The following is a 27,226-nucleotide window of genomic DNA, read 5'->3' on the forward strand; positions in this document are numbered from 1 at the left end:
AGGGTCACACAGCTAGGAAGCGTTAAGTGTCTGAGATCACATTTGAACTCAGGTCCTCCTGAATTCAGGGCTGGTGCTCTATCCATTGTGCCACCTAGCTGTTCCTACATTCATTTCTTTAACAGAACTGTGCTCACTTCAGCTTAACATCTTCCTTTCCATAAATCTTCCAAAGACATTCTTCCTCCCAACTTCCCCCCCCAAAAAAAAAAAACAACAACAAACAAACAAACAACAATCCTGGGCTCCTTCCTTCTGGTTCTTTGAATGTTTCATCTTTGAATGCAGTCTATCCATATTGCTACATAAATGGCCTATTTCCATTGTCTCCTGGGTGATATCTTTGATACAGTATTCCTTGTGTTCAAGTTATTGTAGGTAGTACACTAAGCACGCATCTTTCTTTGATCTTTTGGCCATCTACAGTTTTGAGGTTCTGTGGTTCATAGGGGTCATAGATGTAGAATAGGAAAAGTGAATATCTAGTCTAAACTCTTCAGATTACTGATGAGGAATTGAAGATCCAAATATTCCTTTATTCCTTACACCATTTTTATTCAGGATGATAATTTCACGTTTTTATTTCTGATCTTTCTTTCCTAAATAAGACAACAAAATTTCACATATTCTCAGGATTTCCCATTATCTTTTCTGAATAGATATATCGTCAGGATAATTGTCTTTGGCTAAGTAATGTTTCATGGAAGAACTTGTGCAGAGTCTATATTTCACCCAAGTCCAATTGTTGGGGAAGCATATGTGCACAAAAGTCCACTTTAACTTGAACAAATTAGATAATATGCTAATCTAAACATTTGGAACTTTGCTGCCCACTATTTCTTCATGTCTAAAGGGCTGCCTTATAGAAAGAAAATTAGAAGAACTTAGGAGAAATGGGTTTGAATCCCATTTCCAATATATCCCAGACCTGTGATCAGGAATAAATGCTATGTGATATAATAGACAAGTAGCTAGATTTAGAGTACTTAGGAGAAAAAGATTATTGGAATTATTTTTTTAAAATACTATAGAATTGTGTGTGATTATTATTAGATTGTGGGTAGTGATAACAAAGTGTCCAGTTACATCAAATGAGAGGACCTATGTTTGAATCCTGGCTCTGCCACTTAACAATCTATGTTATTCTGGGCAAATCTAGTTCTTAGCTTCCTTCTTTGCAAAAGGAAGAGATTGAACTATATAATTTTAATGTTAAAGTGTCTTTTCCTATTCTAAATTTTATCATAGCATAAAATCTCATATCTTAGCATTCACCAAACATTTATTAAGGACATTATTGTTTGCAGAGCACTATGCTTACTATTGGGAAGAAATACAAAGAGCTCCTAAACATATAGTCCAGTAGAGGGATAAGCTGCAAATTCAAATCTAATATGATCTTATCCTGGATGATTCCACATTATATTAGAGTTTTTGTGTTTTTGTTATCTGTTGCTCACATGAGTGCATACTTGCCACCATTTTCTCACTTAATCTTCAAGTGAGATGTCCTTACTGGGGAACTCAATTTGTCTGGTGGTGGTAAATTACCTAGGAGGGGAGGGGGAAGCAAGTTCATAAGGAAAGTAGAGGAAGTCCAAGGCAAGGTGGTTTTCATTAAGGGAATGAGTGCCACATGCATACACCTCCACTCTCTTGTTTATTCCTGGTCTCACTCTGGAAAGCACAATAGGCAGGGGTGGTCTAACTCAGCCAAACATCTCTCCCCCAGTCTTGGCCGAGGTCAGACTCCCAAAAGGAGTTCAGCAGACTTGGCTCATGAATGAGGATCCACAGAGACAAGCCAGTAATAAAGTAGCTGAATTTCTATGGGAAGGCAAGTAAATAGTCTTCTTATATTGTTCACATTATGAATAATAAGCCAGAGCCTTTCATCTGAAGGATTGAATGGTTTTACAAACATTAATTAATTCCTGGGGCACCTTTATGAGTTAGGCAGCTGTTATTATCCTCATCTTTAGAGATGAAGAAACAGAAGGGGTAAAGTAACTTGCCTTAAGGCCAGGGCCCTAAACCATGATGAAATTACCCAGGGTGTCCAATTCCTTCTTAGATTCTTGACCCTACAACATTTCTATATTGCATCACTCCAGTCTGGAAGTATAATTTCTTATATCGATTTATTTCTTATATTGGCATCTGCTATATTCTCTTGCTCTTGACTTAGAAAAACAACAACAAAAACCTTGTCCCTTTTGAACCAAGGAACTCTTCTTTCCTGACTTCACTTTGAGGCAGAATATGGGGAGGAAGAGTTGAAGTGGGAGTTGATTATTCTTTTGTGCTGAGAGAAACTATGAATAGGCCAATTAGAATCACTCAAGGGAGGTATGCAAAGCATTCCACTCTTAGGCTGTATCTTCTTTTGACATAATTATGGGTCATAGTCTGGCTTTCCTCCAGGGTGATTTGTGGAGGTGCCAGCAAATGTCAAAACATGAACACTTCCTCCAATTGACAGCCCTAAACCATTAAGAGCTTTCCCAGATCTGAGTAGGAATGTCCTGCTTTTAACTATTTGTGCTCAGATTACAAAAATAGCCCTTTCAAAGCTGTCCTCTCTGGTTGAATTCTGAGATCTGTGGCCAAAATTAGGTGGCTGGCTGGCCCAACCAGAATATGTTTAGACAGCAAGAGGGAACTGTATGATCAGAATGAGTGCATACAATGCTCAACATGCACACAATTAGCTGTCTTCGCTTATTTTGCAGGCATCTGGTTTGGGAATTTGGAGACTCTGCAGGTGATTGAGTTTAACAGCCCATAACACTCATTCAGATGTCATTCTAATGCCTCCTGTTAGAAATATCTGCAGTTTGCTCATTGCTGTGTTTGTCATTTCATAAAAGGAAAGGCCAATTGTGAGCCGTGACTGCCTTATTAAATCTGCCCCTACAGGTTAAGTTTTTTTCTTCTGTATCCAGGTTAAAAAAGGAAGGTCTCCTGAGTATGAAATGAAAAGAAACTTATTTTTATTTTGATTAAAATTAGAATAATAAAGTAGAATTTATTTTTGAACACTTTAAATTTATTCATCCTATTTATTGCTTTAATCAATATACAACTCGGACTTTTTGCATTATTACTGTTAACATTAATCATCTATCAATCTTCCTCTGATGTCTAGATGATTGTGGTATAGATGTGATTTGGGGTCTTCTAAAGCAATGATCACAGGTAGTGTCTACCAAGTTAGGAAAGCTGTAAATGTAGGCCTATAGCAGCAAGACTGTGTGGCTGCCTTGCAAAGATTAGCCTGAGTAAATTTTAAAAGGCTCTCCACCAGGCTGAACACAAAATGGTGAACTTTCTGCCTCTAGCAACTCTCAAAGACCACACCAGAGAGGATTTTTTATCTTACCCTAGTGGCAGGATCATGAGTTCATAGACTTAGAGATAAAACCTTAAATGCCATCTAATCCAATGCATTTGTTGACAAATAAAGTTAACAGGTATTTATGGTAAGTCCTTACTATGTGCCAAAAACAAGGACAGCAAGATGGCATGGTAAGTAGAGTGCTAGGCTTAGAGCCAAGTTCAAATTCAGCCTCAGACACTTATTAGCTGTGTGACCCTGGGCAAGTCACTTTACCTATTTACCTTCTTAGTTCCTCATCTGTAAAAAGGGCTAGAGAAAGAAATAGCAAACCACTCTATCTTTGCCAGATACAACTGAAAAAATGAATGAAAAAAACTGAATATTTGTTTTCTCAAGATAGATTCATTACTAGGTTGACCACAAACTGGTTTATTGATCAGGCATATTAGTCCACACAGATATATTTCATCAAAGTGATTACAATCCAACTCAGAGGATATAGAATCCACATTAACAAAATCATAGATCCTTAAAATATCAATGATTATTAATAGTAATTTATAGGAATAATAATTATATAGCAAGTTTCACAAAAGTGCTTTTCTCATGACAACCCTGTCAGGGAAATAAGTGCATTATCTTCATTTTATAGATAGCAAAAAACTAACTCAAGAAATTTGTCAAGAAAACAATAGAGCCAAGACAAGTTTAAATCTTAATCTTTCTCCAGGGTTCATTCCATTGAACCATGATGACGATAATAATTACAGCTTACAACATTATAAGAATAATAATAACAGTTGACATCTTTTAAAAGATCTTATGGGTTACAAAGCACTTTTTGGTAGTTTTTCCTCATTTGTTTCTAGGCAGGTGGGTTTTAGAGCACTGGGTCTAGAGTTGGCAAGACCTAAGTTCCAAAATGACTTTAAACACTTAAATAGTTGTGTGTTCTTGAGTGTCACTTAGCTTTGATTCAGTCTCCTCATCCATACAAGGAGATAATAATAGTACCTGCCTCCTAGTGTTTTTGCAAGGATTAAATAAGGTAATATTGAACAAAACTAGCTCTTTTTATTTACCCCACCAACTTCTTAAAACACAGATATTTGCCATTTAAAAAGCTTGTTTCTGAAGGCTTAATCCTTTAAGATTGCTATATTTTGTTTTATTTGCTTATTTGACATTGTTTTGAATTGCTTGCTTAGCTTTTTTTTTCTTTTTTTTTCTTATCTTCATAGGTATTTTATTAGCTGTGTGCCAGGCTTTGGAGAATACAACATCTGCCTTGAATGGTGAGTTGTTAAAATCTTCTGTGTTAAGTTCATTTCATAGAGGTAATGAAGAGAAAACCATTACTTTTGAACCAATTCAGGTATTAAGACAAGAGTTCAGACTTTTGAACATCCCACAACTTCTTCCTGGGATTAATTTTCCCCTTTCCTTCTCAAGTCTAGTGATTGTTCTCTAAGCCCAATTCTGGCCTTTAATTGTTAAAGACCAATTCATCACATGCTCTGATTTAACTATGTTAGTATTTCAATGATCTTTATGAGTATCTTTTGGTCAAAAAACCTTCCTTTTTCTTGTAGTCAACCCTCTGTGTCCCCTCTGGGGATACACTTCTGTATTTAGCAAGGCTTGTTCTTCAAAGATAGATACTCAATTTTTTATTGAGCATATAGAAATAGGTCCCAGGTAATATCAGAAACTGTGTTGGTATTTCAAAGATACTTTATTTGATTGATTATCCCCACCATTAGTATTAGAGTGAAATCTCAGTTTTCTTTGTAGATAGTCTTTATGAATATCTTCTGGTGAAAAAAATTTCTTTTTTCTTATAGTCAACTCTCTAGTGACATACCTCTGTATTCAGCAAGGCTGGTTCTTTAAAAACAGATACACAATTTTTTATTGAACACATACAGATACCCCGATAATATCAATAAAGAATCCTGTGAGATGATCACATTATTCAGATTCCAGTGATTTGAAGTTATATGTAAAACAGGATAATTTCTTCTAACACAGTGGAAATATGCTGTGTGAATTCAAACAATAACATTAATTCAAGGAATTGCTTATTCATACTAATATAAGACTTAGCTGTACACCCTAACTCTTGGAGACATACCAGAGAAAGATTTTAGTGGAAGGATTGTAGTAGATACTTGCGAATTGAAAGATTCGAGTTCTGTTCTTGAAGTTCCACTACTAGGAGAGAGTATTCCCTATCCACCTATCTATTTTGTCACCCTTTCATATTATCAGAGAATTGGTAGTGGGGGTAAAGAGAAGAATTGGTCATGCCAAAAGAATTGTGCTTTAAGAATAATTTAATATAATTCAACTAGTATTTATTAAGGGCATACTTTGTATAAATAAGGGTAACTGCTGGGGTTGGAATCAAGAGGATTCTAAATAGTTATAATACAAGGCAGGATGAGATGGGTAGAAAATGGTTTGTCCTCAATATCCTCATGTTCTTTAGTTTCATAGGTTGTTAGAGCTAAAAGGTTTTTAGGGATCACCTGTTCAAAAGAATGGGTAGCTAGAGATCATGAACTGAACAATATTCAAAAGAATATTCATCATCTTGTCTTTCTACCTTCTGTTTCCCAGTTCTTAGAAATTTCTTCTAAGCGGTGATGATCTTTTTAGCCATCACTTTGTTCAAGGACCCCTAAAGAATGAAAACTTTAGGATCTTAATTTAGGATTTTAAGGCAGGTAGTATCAGGACAAATAAAAGGAAGTACAGTGCTACCTTACCCACAGGGTAGTAAAAGAGACACGAGTAGAAAATAGAAATTGGGTCAAGGTAAATTTAGATAAATTACTCAATAATAAATCCTTGACTAACCTTTGGTAATTAGACATGAATATTTAGTGTTCAGGGTACAACCCTAACCTTCTGAAGATGACATCATGGAAAGGATAGCACATATGCTGCCATCATCCAGTAGAGAGGTCAAAATTTCCTTAACAATAAGAACTCCTCTGAAATAGAATTGGCTGCTAAAGTGAGTTCCTATCACTGGAGAATTACTAGAGGAGGTTAGGTGATTACTTCTCAGAAATGCTATAAAGCAGATTCCTTTTTAGGTAATGATTAAAAACCAAGTATCTTTCAAGGGCCCTGCCATCTTTTTAAGTTTTGTCATCCAGGATGGCATTTCCTATAACTCGCTTTCAAAAACTTCCATGATTTCTCAGATTTCTTCCTTACCTTCCAATCTTCCTTTTAAGATGACATCTATTCTTTTTGCTTTTCATTCAGCTTAGGTGCCACTAAGAGGGAGTAGGTGCACCTAGAATTATCTTCATCAGCAAACTTTTACTGAGTACTTGCTAGATTGTTGTAATTTAATAATTTTCAGTTGTGTCTGACTCTTCATGATACCATTTGGGATTTTCTTGACAGAGATACTGGACAGATTTGCCATTGCCTACTCCAATTCATTTTACAGCTGAGGAAATGAAAGCAACAAGGTTGAGTGACACACAGTGTCACACTTGCTAGGTACTACAAACATAATAGGGTGAAATAAAGAGGTCTCTGCCTTGGCAGTCAGCAAGCCTGAGGTTTAACCCCAGCTGTCTCTAATTCATTGCATATCTTTAGGCAGTTATATATAAGAGGTGCTTGGTAAATGCTTGCTAGTTTGCCTTGCCCTGGCTCTGAGTCCTAAGATCCTTGTCCTATCCCATGAGGGATGTGGGCCCGGTGGTTTCTATGGCTTCCAGTTCCAGATTCTCTCAACCAAGTGCTGATGGATGATGGATAGATGAAAGAGTGATGCAGAATTTAAAATAAGATCATGGGTTTAGTACATGAAGGTACTTCTGGTTGTGAGGGGGGTTTTGGAGTGGGGGCTGGGTGGGGATTTTTCATTTTTAAGGATTATGGGATCATCAAGAGGGCTGCAAGGAATCTTAGATATCATTGAATTCCACCCTTTTATTTTACAGATGAAGAAATTGAGCCCCAGAAAAAGTCAGTTATTTGTTTGAGGTACCTACAGTAGAAAGTGATAATCAGTGCTTGAGCCTGGATTCTTTGACTAAATCTATCATACTAATATGGCTGGTAATACCACCTGGAGAATAGAGTAGGGGATTCAGTACTCAAGAACATCAAATTATCCCTCCTCACTGTATATTGTTCCCTATCTCTTAAAAGGCACATTTTTATGTAGCTAGGGAGGGACAGAATGCACTGTGACTATAAAGGTGTTAGGCTGATGCTTGTCTAAGCCTCAGGAACATTACATAGCTCACAGGCTGCTGGGCTGGTTCTCATATTTTAATAAGCCTAAGTATAATGATTGAGGGGGGGTGTGGTCCAGGGGCCTAGGAGATGGCACTTCACTCTGCCGTGGTTAGCTCTGGGCTCTGGACAGAGGTCTTTGTAGCCAACTGTCCCTTCTTAACTCCCTGCAAAATCCAATGATATATAGCTACATGTGGGAAGCTTTTAGGGGGGCTGAATTAATTTACCATAATTTTTTTTTAAGCAGCTACTGAAGGGAGTCAAAGAAATGACTGATTCTCTGTTGACATTGCAATTTTTCATTGTCTTGGTAGTGGTGGAGGATATGGGAACAAGAACTGTGGTGGGACCTGAGGAAATCAATTGAGTTTGATAAAAGGAGAACAGAAATTAGGAAAAACCTCTTTGGAGCTTGTGCTTGTTTGGAAATTAGAAAAATATGGGTCAGCCAGCCAGCCAGCAAGTCCTCTGTTTATTGGGCATCTTGCTCAACAAAAGCTTTTTAGAACCATCAGGCTCTTCCCCATTCCATTGTCTGGGGACAAAAAAATTGAGCTGAAGTCATTCTAAAATTAGAAGCCTCACGTGCCCTACCCAGGTACATGGTTCACCTGCTTCAAATCTGGGAATAAAAGCACAATTTGCAAGAAACTTGGCAAGCTAGCATCTGGAGGATGAAACTCCTTTTTAAAAAAGCCTTAGCGAGCTGGGAGAGGTGGGCAGTGAAAAAGAGCTAGCTGCCTAGACTAGGAAAGAGGAAACTTTACAAATCTGTAGTCAAATAATAGAAATATTTTCTCAAAATAGAAGCATAGGTTTGAGCTGCATTTCTGATAAGTATTTATTGATATAACCAAATAAGAGAAAGCAACTTAAGGGACATTTAGTCCAACCTTCTAATTTTACAGAGAGGAAAACTGAGGCTCAAAGAGGAGAGAAATTGATTAGGATCAAGTGAGTAAGGAATAAGTCATAAGTAGTAAAGGCAAGATTCAAACCTAGGCATCTTGATTTCAAATTCAGCATTCTATGTTGCCAGTGCCATATCAACTATTTTTATGGGTTTTTGTTTGTTTGTTTGTTTTGTTTTTTGTTTTGTTTTAAAGTGCTTTGTAGTGGAAAATCAAAAAACCCTGGCCTTGGACTTAGGACAACAACCTGTAAATTTAGGCTTTATTTCCTTATTAAAAAAATAAGGGTATTGGAATAAATGATCAATAAATATTCATTTTAAGCACCTACTATGTGTCTGACACTGTTTTAGGTGCTACTACTGAGTTTAAAAAAAAAAAAAAGGCAATGATTCCTGAAGATTTTTTTTTTCTATTGGGGGAAATAGCACATACCCATAACAAGTACATATGAAATTTATAATTTTGGTGGACAGACATTAGCAACTGTGGATTTATCAGGTTCTCTGTCCCCAACTATAATATTCTATGATTCAAAATGAATTTTCTCATTGCAGCCAACCCAAAATAGTAGCATCAGGGGACAGAATAGCCCCACATATTTCTTCTTTTCCAAACTTTTCAATATTACTCCTATACTTTATATTTGGGGGAATCATAGGCCCTGATAATAGGTGATTCTTACAAAAGGATTACATGCTACATAATAATAATCATAATTATAGCTTACTTATATAGTGCTTTGTTTGCAAAACATTTTACATATATTTATTATTTGATCTTTACAATAACTCTGTGAAATAAGTGAATTTTTGTTCCACTTTGTGAATGATAGAACTAAGACAGAGACATCAAGAGACTTTCTGGAGTAATTGTATTTCAATCCATATTATGCCCATGGAGGATAATTTTCTGGTAGCTTTTTTGTTTGCAATTTTCTACTAGTTTTAAGTCCTAAAACTTCATATGAATCTTGTAAAAATTAGGCAGCAAATTTGTTCTTTAATATTTATTCTTTTGTTTGATTTTTCTACAAACAAACAAAAACCTGCATTTAGGATATCTTCATGCCCCTGCTATGCCAAGATGAATAAAGTCTTTGTAATAGTGTAACTGGTAGCAGGAGAGAAACATAGGTTGGGGGGGGGGGAATCATAATATTGCTACAAGTTACTAGATTTATTTTTCTTTCATGGGACAAGGAGTTTTTAAATATTATTTAGCAGCAGCAATTTTATGTACAAAATTAGATGTTATAATCTGGATGAAGACAGCAACCCTTGTGAAGCTGCTCTAGGTTTACTTATCTGGGAAGAGGAGCAGTTTTAACTGAGTTGTTACATTAATGCAGGATTTCTTTACCTTGGGTCCATGAACTTTTTTTTTTAATTATATATTTTTTTATAATATGGGTCCATGAACTTTTGAAAAATTGTTTTGTGAACTCTATTGCAATATAATTGGTTTCTTTTGTAATCATATGTATTTTATATATGTTTTTACAAAAATTCAAGAGAAGAGATCCTTAGCCTTTACCAGACTGTCAAAGGGAATCTATGATAGAAAAAAAACATTAAGAACCTTTATTTAGAACCTTCAATTAGTCCTTATCTAAGGACTTAAGCTAAGCATAATGAATCTTCATTTGCCAAGGGAAACTTGTCAATTTGACATTTTGTCTTTAAAAATCATCAAGGCAAAAATTATCAGAGCTGAATAAATGTCTTATAATAATAAGACATAATCATATAATTTGAGAGTTGAAAGGGAGCTGCAAGGTCAGGTAGATTAACTTCCAGCCCCTAAATCTCTTCTGTGATAGCTCTAACAAATTGTCTCCTGGGTTTTGCTAGGACACTTCCACTAGTGGAGAGTTGACCAATAACAAGGCAGAGTATTTCATTTTGGGACCACTCATTAGAAATCCTTCCTTCTTGAGTAGAACCAAGAGATTGTATCAGCACTAACAAGATTATGTGGTGATTAACTCTGATGAACATGACTTTTCAACAATGAGGAGATTCAGGCCCATTCCTATAGACTTGTGATGGAGCCACTTTTTTAAAATTGTTGGTTACTTGCTTTTTTTCCCCCTCATTTTTTTTTCTTTTTTGATCTGATTTTTCTTGTGCAGCATGATAAATGTGGAAATATGTATAGAAGAATTGTACATGTTTAACACATTGAATTATTTGCCATCTAGCAGGAAGGACATCGAGAGAAGGGAGGTAAAAAAAAAAAATTTGGAATACAAGGTTTTTGCAAGGGTTAATACTAAACTATCTTTGCATGTATTTTGAAAATAAAAAAAATTATTAACTTTTTAAAAAAAAAAGATCCTTTAATTCACTTAAAATTTCTGTAACTTCTGTCATTGATCTTAGTTTGGCCTTCCGGGTCCAAGTCAAATAACTTTGATCCTTCTTTCAGCTGACATCCCTTTCTGCAAAAAATAGGAGAAAAAAAATCAGATTTCCCCTAAGTCTTCTAAAGGCTAACCATTTCCAATTTCTTTGATTCTTTGTATGATAAGATTTCCTGCCCCTTCTTGATCTACCTCTGTTGAATACTCTCAAGTATTATCACCATTTTTATTAAACTATAGGATGTAGATCTCAGAACAATAATCCAGATGTGATCTGATCTGCCCCAAAATATAGCTGTGTTATTACCACATATACTCTAGACATCCCATTTCTAATAATGTTGCCTATCATAAGGCTAATTCTTTTCTCCCCCTCTCCCCCCCAGCCTAATCAGACTTCTGGCTTGTATTGAGCTTATAGACATTCAAACCCTTGGATCTTTTCTTTTGAATTGTGGTTGGTCCACATTCCACCACTCCCACACCCCATTGTGCATTGCTAAGGATGGTTTTTGGACCTTCTTGGCAAGAATTTACCTTTATTCTTATCCATCTTCATCATCTTAGTTTGGGCCCATTGTTTTAGTCTGTAAAGATCTTGGTGAATGTCAGTTCTGGTATGTAATATGCTAACTACCTCTCTCAGTTTTGTGCTCTCTTTTGCCTGGAGGTAGAATGTTGTAATGGAAAGAGAATTGAACTTGGGATCTGGAGAGATCAGGATTCAAATCTTGCTTCTGAGACTTAACTATCTGACTAAGCAAGGAAAAGCCTTGCCCAGGATCACAGCCTAGTTAATGTCAGAGGTCTTAGGTTTTTGATCCCAAGATCTCTATTATACCAACTAGCTGCCTCTGAGAATCCACCCAATTGTCATCTAGCATCTCCCTCTTGTCCATAAATAGAACAAGAGAAATTAGAATTTCTATCTTGATTTATTCTGCTTAATTTAAGAGAGAGCTATACCAATGAGCAATATTATATGGTGGATTTGGAGATCAAGGACCTGTGTTTCTGTTACTTTTCTGCTATTTGGTGATGGTGAAATAGGAAACGAGAAGTCTTGATAGCTCTCTTCCAGAATGTGAGTGACTGCCCTGTGATGAGATTGGAACCTATGTCAGTAGTTGGGAATTTGTTGAGATAGATTTGGTCTAAATAGCAGGAAGAATTCCTTAACAATTAGATATATCCAAGAGTGGAATGAGATGTTTTGGGAGGTTCATCTTCATCAGAGGCCTTCAAACTAAAACCCCAAATCACTATTTGTCAGGCTTGTGGAAAAATGGACTTTTCTACTATGGGTTGGATGAAATTGGTGATTCTTCAAATATTTTGGTTTCAGGACCACTTTATACTTTCAAAATTATTGAGGATCCTCCCTGAGTTGTTGATATTTATCATATTAGAAATTAAAACATGTTATTATGATGATGATGATAATGATGAAAATAGTTTCAATTTCTCAGATTCCCCTGAAAGATATTGGACACTCCAGGGTCACTGGACCACATCTTGAGAATCACTGGTTTAGATGGTTTCTGAAATCCTTTTCTGAGTTTTTGATTCAGAACTCAGGTTTGTACCTGGAGATTATTATTCCTATAAATACATGAGAAGGAAGATGACTGGTTCCATGATTCTCTTTCTCCTGCAAATAGCTGATTAGATTTAAAATTTGTTTTCCAATTTGTAGAAAGTTTAGGGAGATCTCCAGAGCTATGGGGAAAAAAAGATAATTAAAGGATGAAGAGATCAAAGACTTAAGGGGAGGCCACTTTTCTTTTTGCTCATTTTCTTTTTTTTTTAAATAGTATTTTATTTTTCCAAATACATGTAAAAAACAGTTTTCAACATTCACCTTTGCAAAGCCTTGTGTTCTAAATTTTTCTACCTCCTTCTCTTATATCCCTCCCCAAGACAAGCAATCCAGTATAGGTTAGACATGCACTTAGAAAAAAACATATTTCCATATTGGTTATGCTGCTGCACCTCAAATGAAAAGGTTGGTCTAGATAACCTCCAACATGCTTCTTTAAATGACATATTATGCATTACACACCTGGATATTCAAAGTGTCAGAGTAGGGATTCAAACCTAAGTCTCCTGATTCTAAATCCAAGGTCTTTCCATTATACTGTGCTGTTGGAATTTGGTAACTTTCCCAACAATATTGAGTATACTTTTTGGGGCTGCTAGGTGGCACCAGAATGCCCAGTGTCAGGCCTGTAATTGTGTAGACTCTTCTTGAGTTCAAATCTGACTGCAGACACGGATGTGTGATCCTGGGCAAGTCACTTAACCCTGTCTGCCTCAGTTTCCTTCATCAATAAATTGAGCTGGAGATTCCAGTCTCCTTGTCAAGAAAATTCCAAATGTGGTCACAAAGTGTCAGGTACTGCTGAAATGAATGAACAACACTTTCTTTTTAGGTGCTAAGAGAACTTCAACTTGGTAGACAGATTCTCTTGCACTTTAGTACAGTAGCAAGAATATTCAATTTAGTGGGTTCACATCACTCCTCTACTTTGGACTGTATGACCTGAGACCGGTCAGTCCCTTCCCTTTCTGGGCCTTGGTTCCCTCTACTCCATGATTTCCCATTTCCCTTCTAGTCCTAAATACATGATCTGTGTATAAACTCTGCTTTATCAATATAGCTGAGAATCCAGTCCAAGTCAGGGGGTCATAATATAGTCCAACTTCTCCATGTTAGTAGGGCCATCTAGGGAGTAAGTAACAGACAGAACTGGAACTCAGGTATTCTGATTGCAAATTTAGCAATCTTTCCACTGCACCCAGTTATCTCTGAAGCAATCTATTCCAACTCATTGCTGTGCCGAATACCCAACAATTTTTTGCTTAAACACATTTTCAGGCAAATCTAATTGTTAGGAAAGTTGCCTAAATTCTAAAATATTTTCACTCTTTGCTCCTATTTCTTCCCCCTTTAGTCAAAAGAGAATGAGCCTAATCCTTCTCCCTGACATTCCTGCAATTACTTGGAGATAGGCATTATATATAAAAACCTCTTAAATCTTCTCTAGGCTAAACATACACAGTTCTTAATTTTGTATATTTCCAAAATCAAGTGAAATAACATCTAAAGAGTTTTGCAAATTTCACAGTATTATATAAACACTAACAATTGTTGTTATAATGTTTCCCCATTTATAGTATTATTGTGTTCTACTTCTTTTGCAAAAATGCTGGTTCCCTAAGAACTTTTTGAATTAGGGACACATTGGGATCTCAAATGCTTTCCACATAAAGTATATTTTTAAACATTCATATATAAGTTTATGATATTTTTTGGATACTTCCTCACAAAACACAAACTCTTTACAAAGTATCTCCCTCTAAGAAAACAGTTTATAAGTTATTAGCAGAAAGAATGTGTCTTTTAACTTTGGCAATATGATACTTGACTTATAATTGATCAGTTTTGTTGCCTTTGACCAGAATTTTGATACTTCTTTACATTGTTTTAGCCTTTGTATTATTTCCAGAACTGTGCTTTCTTTACTCTTCATCACTTCATACCAGTCCTCTTGTGCTTTTTTTTTTTTCCTGTCCTTTGTTACAATGAAGTTACATTGACAACTAATTTATTCTGCCTTTCCCTGATTCTTGGGCATATGTTTTTTTTGGCTACTATAAATAACATTACCATGAATGTTTTTGTATATGTATTTTTTCTTGATGTTGGTAACTTCCTTTAGAGAGAATTTTACATAATGACCACAGAAGAATACAGGAAAATTATGATGAAAGACTTCAGAATTCTGTTCAATGCAGTATTTAGTCATAACTTCTGAAGACTAATGGTTAAGTCTCCACTAAGAGAAATTATAAACTACATTTTCAGACATGGCCAATATACTAATGTGTTTGCTTGACTGTAGCTATCTATTACAAGAAAGGGTGCAGTTGGGAGTGAGAAAATCACTGGAAAACAACAATAGTATAAAATAAAATAACATCAAAGAACATTTTAATGTGGGATATAGTCAGATTTATGAAGTGCTGACTTTGTGCCAATCCCTGTGCTGAATTTTGGGGATACAAAGGCAAAAACAGACACTGTTCTCAAAGAGCTTACATTTTAATGGGAAAGACAGCATATAAATAAGAAGATTCATTGATGGAAGGCAATTAAAGAGGGTAAGGCCTTTTGTAGGGATGGGATTGGAACTGAGCCTTCCAGGAAGCTAGGGAATTAAGAGGCTGAAGTGAGGGGTTTGGGAAGCAAAGCTTACCAGTAGTGGGGGGGAAAGATGCATAGACAGCACGTGACATGTACTGTCCAAGAAATTACAAATTGGCCAGTATTTACAGATCATAGATTTAGTGAGATGGAAGTATAAGAAGACTGGGAAAGGATATGAAAGAATCTTATGAAGAGTTGCAAGCATCAAACAGAAGAGTTCCCATTTAATCCAGGAAGCAATAAAGAACAGTAGAAGTTTATTAAGCAAGAAATTTACAGATGTTGTCCATCTGTGTTTTAGAAAAATCACCTTGATGGTTAAGTAGAGAGGATAGATTGAAATTGAGGTGAGATTTGAGCAAGGAGACCAGTTAGGTGGCTATGATAGTGGTCCAAGTGAGATGTGAAGGGGACCTGAACAAAAGTTATAACTATACCAGTGAGAGAAAGGTAGAGTAGCAAAATCTGACTATATAGATGTATAAATTTGTTTACATATGTATGTGCATAGATGCAGATGTACACACACATATATACATAGCTGCAGACATTTGTTTATATATTAATACATGTATGTCACCTAGACATACCATGCATGTTGTTTGTATTTATATGCATATACATATGTATATTTGTTCAGTCATGTATTATTTATGACCACATTTGAAATTTTCTTGGCAATGGAATGGTTTGCTATCTCCTTTTCTAGTTCATTTCATATATGAGGAAACTGAGGCTAAAAGGTTGTGCCCGATATTACACAGCTAGTTAATGTCAAAAACCAGATTTTAATTCAGATTTTTTCCACCTCCAGTCTTGGTACTCTTTATTGTGTACCACCTAATTGCTGCATATATACATATGTGTGTATGCACATACAACATATACACACATACACATCTACATAAACACATGTTGTGAAAGTAGAAACAACCAGATTTGACACAGGATTAGATGTTTTGGGTGAATAAGAGTAATAAGTTGAGATTGACAATAAACTTGGGTAACTGAGAAAGGTGGAGTATTCCTAAATAATAACTTGGAAGTTGAGAAAAGAAAATGGTTTGGGCAGAAAGATCGTAAGTTCTGCTTTGGACATGTTGAATTTGAGATGTCAACAGGACTTCCCATTCAAGGTGACAAAAAACAGTTGGTTTTAGGACACTGTAGCTCAGAACAATACTAGGACTGAATGCATAATCTGTGAAGTATATTATCACAGTCTCTCTGAGTTAAAGAGTATGTATGTATGCAGTTTTTAACTTGGTTTAGAAGTTCATTTCATGTCTCTTTTTGGTTTCCTGATCTGAAGGTTGCAGCATGTCTTCTCTACAAGATTAAGCAATGAGAGCATTTCACACAGCCTTTGCTTTATTTCACCATTGAGACTGATGCAGCAGGAAACTTGTTAAAAGTCAGTGGCTTGCAAGAAGCATTAGTTCTTAATACCAGAAGGGGAAAATTAATGATATGTATTTATATGCCTATATAATACTCATCATATATAGAAAAAAGAGACAGACTATAAATATACGCACCTTGAGAATAAGGATTATTATGTGTGTGTTTGTATATATAGGAATAAGTTTATAAAGATGTGTGCATAATATGTATATAGATACATAAACATACACACATATATAATATGTATGTATATATGTATACATATGTAATATGTATGGTAGAGGAAGGTTTTATATTGAGAGTTCTATTAGGTCCTCTTATTCCAAATCCATTAAACTGTGATGCCTCTTCCCTTCTCCATCATAGGGGGTGAACAATGATAAAATCATGTCCTCCCTCTCCTATCCCCAATAAAATAAAATTAGCTACAATAGACTGAGTTTTTATATATTATCTTAGAATGTAGGACTTTGTATATAAGTTTCACTTTCTCACTTAATCTACTCACATTCTATGACTTTGCTTTTGGAGGGAACATGATTTTGTGATTTAATAACATTTTTAAAATGTCTATCTATTATATTTTTAAACGTTTAAGTGAAAGATGATACCTAAACTATATGCATATAGTTTTTCCATGAAGGTAAAAAATAACACTTTTTGTCCAGCCATTTTAAATATAGGCAGTCTTCAACTTACATAACTGAGACCTGCCTTATGTAAATATGCAGAGAATAGGTAACAGGGAAGGGTGAGAGAAGAACTGGTGTTGGTTTCTTTCATCTTTCTCTTTTTTCCTATACAATTCTCTGTGATGGAGAAGGGAGAAGATAGCATAGTTTAATGGGTCTAGAATCAGAGGACCTAATAAAACCTTCTGACTCTTAGGGTCTTAGTTTTCTTCTCTCCAAAATAAAAGGGGTAGACTAGACAAAAAAATGTTTTTTTGTATTCTACCAAAGGAAGATTAAAATGTAATTGGGAAATATTTTTTAAAATAAATAAAATATACATAATATATTTTAAAACTCTAGCAATATACAGCCTATAAGGAGTCTTATACTGCTTAGTGGCCCTGTTTCTGAGTTTGACAGAATTGAATTTGATAATCTCTAAAGTTCATCTAGGGTTCAATGGTGTATGGATAGGTATCATTTATCATGTCATATGTATATGTATCTTCTTGTTCTTTATAGTCGTTTCAGTCATATCTGACTCTTTGTAATATCATTTGGGTTTTTTTTGGCAAAGATACTGGGGGTGGTTTATTACTTCTTTCTTCAGCTCATTTGACAGATGAGGAAACTGAGGAAAAGAAGGTTAAGTGACTTGCTGCCCAGATCAACAGCTAATAAGTATCTGAGGCCAGATTTGAACATGAAGATGAGTCTTCCTGATTGTAGGACTGGTACACCCCATTTAAGAGTGAGTGGGGTGTGTGTGTGTGTGTGTGTCCTTGTAATGTCTCCTATGTTGAATGATATCTAATTAGCTTCCATTCATATGGGACTAGATGAGTTGGTACATAAATTGTGATTAAATAGCAATACCTGACTGGAATACCAAAGCTGATTTGCTGAATAATGGAGAATGAACTTGGGTTTATAAGTTAAATTCTAACCATAAAGTCTATTTGGGTCATCCTTTAAAATAGCTGAGAGTGTATAAGAGGGTCCTCATTCTAGGATAAAAGAGTCTCCTTTGGGATAATGCTTGGGATGGATGAATATAGTCTCAGAGAATCACGGCAATCAAAGTTAGCTGTACAAGTATTAGTTAATGAAGATATTTGAGAAAACTTGGGGTCCATGAGAGTAGAAGCAGAATTTTGATATTTCCATAAAATGCTTTTTCCCTCACAAATAAAGTGCCCCCTTTTTGGGGGAGGGGGGAAAACACACTTGTACTTTGCAGTTTTGCTGGTTGAGCATGATCCAAGAGGGATTTTGAACAAAAGGGTGCTCCATTAGTGATGGAAAATCTTTTGGCCAAAAGGTAGTTGCCTCCCAACATAGCTGAAGAGGATTTGAAATCTCTTTTACCCCATGGCTTTCTATTACTTCTGGGATTAAATATCAAATCCTTTTGGCTTTTAAAGCCTTTTACATTTTGATCCCTCCCTATTTTCCCAGCCTTAGTGCACTTTATTAGAAGGGTAAGCTACCATTACCTCAATGTACTTTAAAAACCAATAATTCTGACCATTTCTTCACACATCACTTCCTACCTTCTGACCTTGTATTAGCTGTCCCCTATGCTTGGAACTCTCTAACTCCTAATCTCTGCCACTTGGCCTCTTTCAAGTTCATCTGACCTTCTGCATATGATCTTTCCCAGTCTTCTTCCCCTATTGGTGCTGCTCTCTTTCTTTTGAGATGTGTATATCTTGTATGTACATAGTTCTTTTCATGTCATCTTCCTATTAGAATGTAAGTTCCTCAAGGACAAAGTCCATTTTTGCTATTCTAGTTTCCTTAGGGCTTAAGGCTTAGCTCAGTACCTGGTGTATCATAGGCACTTAATATATGTCCATTTACTGATTAAGGAGGGGTGATAGGCAGAAATACCTGTTAGGAGACTATTACAGTATTCTAGCTGGGTGGTAAATAAAGGTCTATATTTAGCTAACAGAAAAACTGGAGTGGGCAACAGAAATTTTTTCAAGAAGACATCACAGATTTTAATTTGTATCAGTAGAGTACCTACAAGAATAAATCAAGGGTTTTTCTTTATAAAAAAGTATTAATCACCTTAATTTTTATATTACCTTTATTTCTTTTTTTAATTAATTAAAGCTTTTTATTTACAAATCATATGCATGGGTAATTTTTCCAACATTGATCCTTGCATAAGCTTTTGTTCCAATTTCCCCTCCTCCCCCCTCCTACCTCTTCCCCTACCTGACAGGTAGTCCAATACATGTTAAATATGTTGAAATACATGTTAAATCCAATATATGTATACATATTTATAGTTATCTTGTTGCAAAAGAAAAATCAGATCAAGAAGGAAGGTAAAGAAAAACTAAAAAAGAAAACAAAATGCGAGCAAATAACTATTGAGAGAGTGAGAATACTATGTTGTGTTCCACACTCTCTTTCCATGGTTCTCTCTGGGTATAGATGACTCTCTTCATCACCGCACAAGTGGGACTGTTTTGAATCATCTCAATATTGAAGAGAGCCACGTTCATCAGAATTGATCATCCTATAATCTTCTTGTTGCCATGTATAATGATCTCCTAGTTTGGCTCATTTCATTTGGCATCAGTTCATGTAGGTCTCTCTAAGCCTCTCTGAAATCATCCTGCTTATCATTTCTTACAGAACAATAATATTTCATAGCATTCATATACCATAATTTATTCAGCCATTCTCCAATTGATGGGCATCCACTCAGTTTCCAGTTTCTTGCCACTACAAAAAGGGCTGCCACAAATATTTTTGCACATGTGGGTCCTTTCTCTCCTTTAAGATCTCTCTAAGATATAAGCCCAGAAGCAACACTCCAGCTCTAATTTTCTATGATCTGTGTGAGGTAGTGGCTGAGAAGAGTTCTTATTAATACCCCCTATCATTTATACTTCCCAATATAATTCTATAGAAAGAGCCCTCTTGATTGCCCTTACATTCAAAAACCTTACAATTCAGCAAATTACAGTAAATATCCATCTAACCAACAACTACTGACTAAACAAATGGCTTGATTATTTACTATGCTGCACCCTGCTTGGGATCCAAAAGAAATAGAGAAATAGAATGGTAGGATTTAGAGCTAGAGGGCAGCCTAGAAATTTATCATTACCCAAGATTCAGTTTTGTTTTCAAATCGGGGATCTTTCAAAGTCTCTAAGTAAAGAATGCCATTCAATACCAGTACTGTCTATCCCAATTAGAAGTGGTATTAAACTGTCTCAGAAAGAGTCTGGGAATCAGGACACTTGTGGTCCAGTCCTGATTCTGCTAATCAAATCTTGGCTCTGAGGTCACACTAGTTGTATGACCTCAGCTAAGTTTCCCCTTTCTGGGTCTGATGTAGAATGAAGAGATTGAATAAGACAATATCTAAGATCTTAGCTCACTTTATAATTCTCCAGGCTGTTTTTTTCCCCTCATAGACCTCAGTTCCCAGGGTATTACATAATTGGTAAATGTGGGTGCGCCGTTGCAAATTTTGTCAAGTCAGTAGATTTTTGTTTGCTTGTTTTGTAACTGGGCTTATTGTTGATAACTTGGGGCTTCAGCATCTCAGTTCTGCCCAGAACAAAAGACACAGGTCGAGACACCAAAGCTCCAAGTACTCAGGATTACCATGGTTGACAGCAATGCTCAAAGACAAAGACATAGCGTGGCATCATTGATTGTGTAGAGATCCTAAAACAGACTCTCTGAATGAACTTTCTGAAAGAGAAGAATTACATTTCTATTATAGGCCCCCTAAAGTTGTAGATTTTTTTATTAAAAACAAATTTAATAATTTTATCACTTCTAGTAACCATTTCAAGAACAAATTAAAACGTGATAAATCTGCATCATCATTCAAAACAAATTCTGTTATTGGGTATGTCCAGAAATGTAAATCTCTACCCTACAGTTCTAAGTTCCTCACCTCTTTGTCACGAAGTTGTCCTGTAGAATTATGGTTTGCCATTGTATGAACAGAATTTTTGTTCTTTCATAGTCACTTGTCTTTACAAAATGTTTTGAATTTGTTCTCTTGGTTTTGTTAATTGTCCTGTGCATCAGTCCATATGAACCTTCTTTTTCAGGTTTGTCCATCCCTTTGGTCATTTCTTACAAACCAGTAGAATTCCATTATATGCATATGGAATAATTTGTTCAATTGTTCAATTGATAGATACCCCCATTAGTTTTCAGGTTATAATGCTGGAGAAACTGAGGCAAGATAGAGAAAGGGAACTGTGGCACAATAAGGTCTTTGCTATTACTGGAGCAAAAAGCTACTAGAAATTTTTTTTGGTACATAGTCTCTTTCCTCTTTGATTTCTTTGGGATATAGGATATAATTGGGTCAAAGGATATATACAATTTAGATATTTTTAGACCCCCTGTATTCATGGTAATAAGATTGGGATTATGTCCCTTATTCCTCACTTATAATTACATAGAATCCTAGAATCCTTAGAACCAGACAGAATTTTAGAGATTATCTCTTCTCATCTTTACCTGCAGCAAAACCCAGTTTTTCTCACTGTCTCCCCAAATAAACACTACACAAGAACAAAAGAAGGAGAATAGTGAAGAACATTAAAGGAAACTGGAATGACAAGCTGTTTAAAAACAAACTCCTCCCCCCCAAAAAAAGGCGTGGTATTAAGAACCTGCAATGTGACCAATTTAAATGAATGGATTCAGATGCAAGGAGATAAGGAGATGATCATCTGGTGCTGGCTTTTCTTTCTTTCTTTATTTTAATATTCCTTTCTTTTTAAGTAGGAAAGAAATATAACTAGAGGATTGTAATTGATAGGATCTGAATTAGACTCTTTCCTGAGATACTTATGAACTCTGAAACCTGACAAGTTATTTAATTGTTTTTTGCCCTCTGTTACCTTATCTTTAAAATGGGAATAATAGCATCTACTTCCCAGGGTTATTGTGAGTACATAATGAGATGATATTTCTAAAACACTCTGTAAATTTTAAAATGCTATATAAATGCTATTAGCATTATGCCTTTTTAAATAGGATTTTAGAATTGAAAAGAATATTAGAGATCCCTTACTAACTGTGGGGCCATGGGCCAGTCACTTAAACTTTCTGTCTCAATTTCCATATCTACAAAAAAATGGCATTAGTAGGATGTTCCAATACATGCTTTATAAGATATGTAAAGCACTTTTTTGTATATGTTAAAGCTCCATGCACATGCCAGTCATGTGTGATTTTGTTTAGTATAACCTCTTCCAGTTGAAATATAAGAAAAAGAATACTGCATTTGCAGGCGAGAGAGCTCAGTTTAAGTCTCAGCTTCCAAAACTGTCATAAGATTATAAAAGTATATTTTTACAGTTTCACTACCTGCCTTGAATAGTTAAAAAATATCTCTAAAGCCTTAAAGCCCCATAGGAATATATTAATCTTTTATCAATGAAAAAACTGACCCTCAGCTGAATTAAGTGACTTGGCCAGGATCCCACAATTGGTTGTTGAGTGGCAGAGTTAGGGGTAAATCTAGGCATCTCTCCTGACTCCTCATCCCATCTGCTATGCCACATTGACTAACATAATATTCAGATTCAGTAACTGAATGCCAGAGAAGCATGGACATTTTTCAAGAGCAGAAGATTCCTTTTCAGATTGAATGTTAAACTTATGGTGACCTTTTGCTCTGGTTGCCATGTAATCATGGTGTATCTTACTTAGCATGCTGGTATATGTATGAATTCAATTTTCTGTATCTAACACACACTCCCTATAATTAGGAGCCTAGCAAAAGGTCTAGAATCAATCCCTATAATTGTTTAAGAGTCCAAATCAAGTGTATCAAGAATTTTTCTCTCTCCTAAAACTAAGGAGATAGCTTAGGAGAATGAGCCTACAATAAGCTGCGTATTTGAGTTCAAATAATTGGCTTCATATTCCAGGACTTCAGTGTACCTTTGTGATCACTATTATTTGCCTCACCTTTTTAGGTCTTAGTTTCCATATTTATGAAAAGATGGCTTTTGGTCCAATGACCTCTTTAAATCTCTTCCAGAACAAGATCCTATAAAATTTGTCCTTAGAGAATACACTTCAACATATCTCTATCACAGCATATCCTCCTTACCCCTGCTGCCCTTCAACAGCCTATCCCCTCCTAGGACCATCCTTCAACAACACATCCTCTAAGGACTGCCACTCAACAATCTATAAAAACTGAGTGTGTGCACATATGTTTATACACATTACACAAACATTTGTGTATAGATGTGTATAGCACATATTACACATGTGCATATATGTACAATTAGAGACATGATATTCCACTTTGTATATTTGCTCTGAGACTTCCAGGAGTATTGGTGAACTGTATATATAAAAATCCAATGTTATTCATAATTAGAAAGTAATTGGGGGGGGGGGGGGAGCAGCTAGGTGGTACAGTGATCTATCACCAGCCTTGAAGTCAGGAGGACCGGAGTTCAAATTTGACCTCAGGCACTTACTTAATACTTCTTAGCTGTGTGACCCTGGACAAGTCACTTAACCCCAATTGCCTCAGGGGAAAAAAAGGAAAGTAATTGGGCCAATATATATATGAAATTAGCACTCCTATTCCTCAATGAAGGTGTTTTTTTAAATCAGGCAATGACTTGAAAGGCACTTTGGGTTTTCAGTAAAGATTTTAAGTATGTGAAATCTGTCACATGTCATGGTTATAAGTTATCCCAATTTGTGGTAAGGTAGAAAGCTAGAATTTAGGATAAAAATGGCTAATAAGAATATGAATAATAACTAACATTTATATAGTGCCTACTATGTTTTAGTTTTAATGCTAAGTACTTTATGAAAATTAGTCCTCATTTTACAGATAAGGAAGTTGAGGCAAACAAGTTAAATGACCTGTCCAGGATCACACAACTAGTAAGTGCCTGAGGCCATATTTGAACTCAGGTCCTTTTGAATTCAGACGCAGGCTAATTACTGTACCACCCAACTTCCCCAAATAATAATAACCAATGTTTACATAGCACTTCAATGTTTGAAAGATGTTTTGTATATTATTTGATCCACAACAACTCTTTAATATGGATGCTGCTATTAATCCCATTTTACAGAGGAAATAATTAATAGATAATAGCATTTGTGTAGCACTTTAAGATTTACAAAGTACTTCATACTTATATTTACACTTTACATTTAAGCCTTGCAGTCATGAAAGGTAAGTGTTATTATTCTCAGGAAAATGAAGCAAAAAGAATTAAACAATTTGCTCAGGATCACAGAGCTAATCAGTGGTTGAGATAGGATTTGAACTTAGATCCTCCTATAGCAAGTTGCTTAACAGAAGTCCATATTCTTTTGTTATCACTCATTCTCTACTCTGGAATCCCTATGAATGTATCTGTTCATCTTCTCCTTGAACTACTATCATTTCATCTCTTCCAGCTAGTTCTGGACAACTAGCCTGCTTTAAAAGGGCCTTGCATTTGTTGCCTGATATACTACATCATCAGATTCTAGGCTCTGGAGAATTTTTATAGAATGAAAGAACATTCCTTTCCTTTCAACTTGAATTAGGAATTTAATTTCAAATTCAGAAACTCTGTAAAGAATCAAGAATCTTGGATTTGAAGCCAGAAGACCTGAGTTCAAATCCTAATTCTGGTTCTTGTTCCTATGTGTCTTTGGACAAATCATCAAACCTCTTGACCTATCAATTTTCTCTTCCACAAAATGAGATTAGGTTAAATAATCTCTGAGCTCTTTTCCAGTGCTGAATCTATTATCCAATTTTTCTGAGCATCTATTAAATAAGTGACACAAGAAATGGACTCTCCCTAAAAAGAGTATACTGTATACTGGGTTTCCTTACTTGAGTGGCCAGTGTTTAGTGCCTCAGTCTCCTCATAAATTTTTGGTTTCATTCATTGGTGATTCAGAGGGTATTGGAGTAAGGCATTTCCTGAGTTTGGGCAAATACCCAGGTGGCAACTAAGATAACTGTAGTCTTGATTTTTTTTTTTTTTTAAGTTCTTTTCCATTATGCCCAGAAGAGAAGAAAATGATGTAGTGGAATAGATGAAGGTGTGAAGCAGTAGCCTGCTTAGTGGAAAAAGCATTGACTTTGGTGTCCACAGACTCCAGTTGATGCCTGGCTACCCTGCTTTTTATTATTTGATCTCAAGGAAGAGGGTTGGACTGAATCCTGTGATTCTCTGAAAAATTGGACCTTTTCCATTGGTCATGCTGAAGGCTGTTGAAAGCCCTTTTGGGGAAAAAATGAGGGCTGAGAAATTAGGTTATATATGTAACTGGCAGCGATGGGATTCTAGTGCTGAGAGTTTTTTGATTTCTTTTGGAACTTATGAGGTGAATCTTAGGATGACCCAACTGTCAAGCCCTGTTTTATAAACCAATGCTATTGTGGTCCCTTATTCATAAAGCCTAGCCTTGCTCATCTGAAATGAACATTATATTCATATGGAATAATTTGTTCAATTGATACCCCATTAGTTTTCAGGTTATAATGCTGAAGAAACTGAGGCAAGATAAAGAAAGGGAACTGTGGCACAATAAGGTCTTTGCTATTACTGGAGCAAAAAGTTACTAGAAATTTTTTTTTGGTACATAGTCTCTTTCCTCTTTGATTTCTTTGGGATATAGGATATAATTGGGTCAAAGGATATACAATTTAGATATTTTTAGACCCCCTGTATTCATGGTAATAAGATTGGGATTATGTCCCTTATTCCTCACTTACAATTACATAGAATCCTAGAATCCTTAGAACCAGACAGAATTTTAGGAATTATCTCTTCTCATCTTTACCTGCAGCAAAACCCAGTTTTTCTCACTGTCTCCCCAAATAAACACTACATAAGAACAAAAGAAGGAGAATAGTGAAGAACATAAAAGGAAACTGGAATGACAAGTTATTTAAAAACAAACTCCTCCCCCCCCCCCCAAAAAAAAGGCGTGGTATTAAGAACCTGCAATGTGACCAATTTAAATGAATGGATTCAGATGAAAGGAGATAAGGAGATGATCATCTGGTGCTGGCTTTTCTTTAACCTGACAAGTTATTTAATTGTTTTTTGCCCTCAGTTACCTTATCTTTAAAATGGGAATAATAGCATTTACATTTTACTCTCATTCCATGATTCTCCCATTTTTCACACCTTATTTCTTACACCATTGTCTCTGGCTAGCAATTCAACGTAAGACCAAAAGTTTCTCACCGGGACATCCTTCAATGTTGGGTGTTCCATGGTATTCGTGAAAGAAGCATTTTGATATCTAGAACTGTTCAAAAGGGGAATGAGCTGCCCCAAATAGATCTGTTGGAGGGTGGATAGCCATTCTAACAGGGGTTCATATTCAGGTATGAATTGGACTGAATGACCCCAAGGATCCTGCCAACTATGAGGTTTTTCTAACTATGCAAACAAAAATCTGTACTATGGGTCTACTAGGCCACCTGAGTGATCTATTTGAGAATGATCCCAAAGGCAGGGAAATAGTTGCAGTGTGGTAAGGTGATGGGAGGGATGGATTAGAAGTGAACTATCTGTTGCTTCTGGGCTTGAAAGTGAACACTAACCGTTTTTTCTTGTCAGTTTCCACTCTGTATAGTTCATTTGATAGATAAAACCAGATATGATGATTAGTGAAACTTGAGACAGCCACTCTGTTTTCTGTTTTATAGACCCTTGACTAGGTTTTATGAATGGGTAGAATTGAAGGGAATGGAGTTAAAAGGTATACAAACATGTCAACACTTTCTTTTTTCTGGCGTGCTCTGTGGTTGGATAAATGAATGGGGCAGGGCATAGAAAGCACATATGTAGAGACTTGTTCTTGGGATGATACATTGCTGAGATGGCTGGGACGTTGAGGCGGATGTTGTCTCATGGCTTACCTGTGTTCAAAGCAAAATGAGTTGGGAGGCTAGTGAGAGACCAATTCATACCACCTCAATTATTTACTCAGAGTGACGCTGAAAGGCATTTGTGTCTTTTGGAAGTTCTCTTCGTAAATAACAGCCCTGGCAATGAA

At 35.9% G+C, this 27,226-nt stretch overlaps 1 protein-coding gene across 1 annotated transcript in view; it reads left to right on the forward strand.

Moving 5' to 3' along the window:
* The window catches only part of TGFA (transforming growth factor alpha), a 120,617-nt gene that overhangs the window by 43,959 nt on the left and 49,432 nt on the right, over positions 1-27,226 (forward strand). Inside the window, exon 5 of the mRNA XM_074284724.1 lies at positions 4,582-4,635. Coding sequence (XP_074140825.1) covers positions 4,582-4,635 — 54 coding nt within the window. The remainder of the gene's footprint in view (positions 1-4,581; positions 4,636-27,226) is intronic.

This window comes from Sminthopsis crassicaudata, chromosome 2 (genome assembly GCF_048593235.1).
Source record: "Sminthopsis crassicaudata isolate SCR6 chromosome 2, ASM4859323v1, whole genome shotgun sequence".
In the NCBI taxonomy this organism is placed as follows: domain Eukaryota; kingdom Metazoa; phylum Chordata; class Mammalia; order Dasyuromorphia; family Dasyuridae; genus Sminthopsis; species Sminthopsis crassicaudata.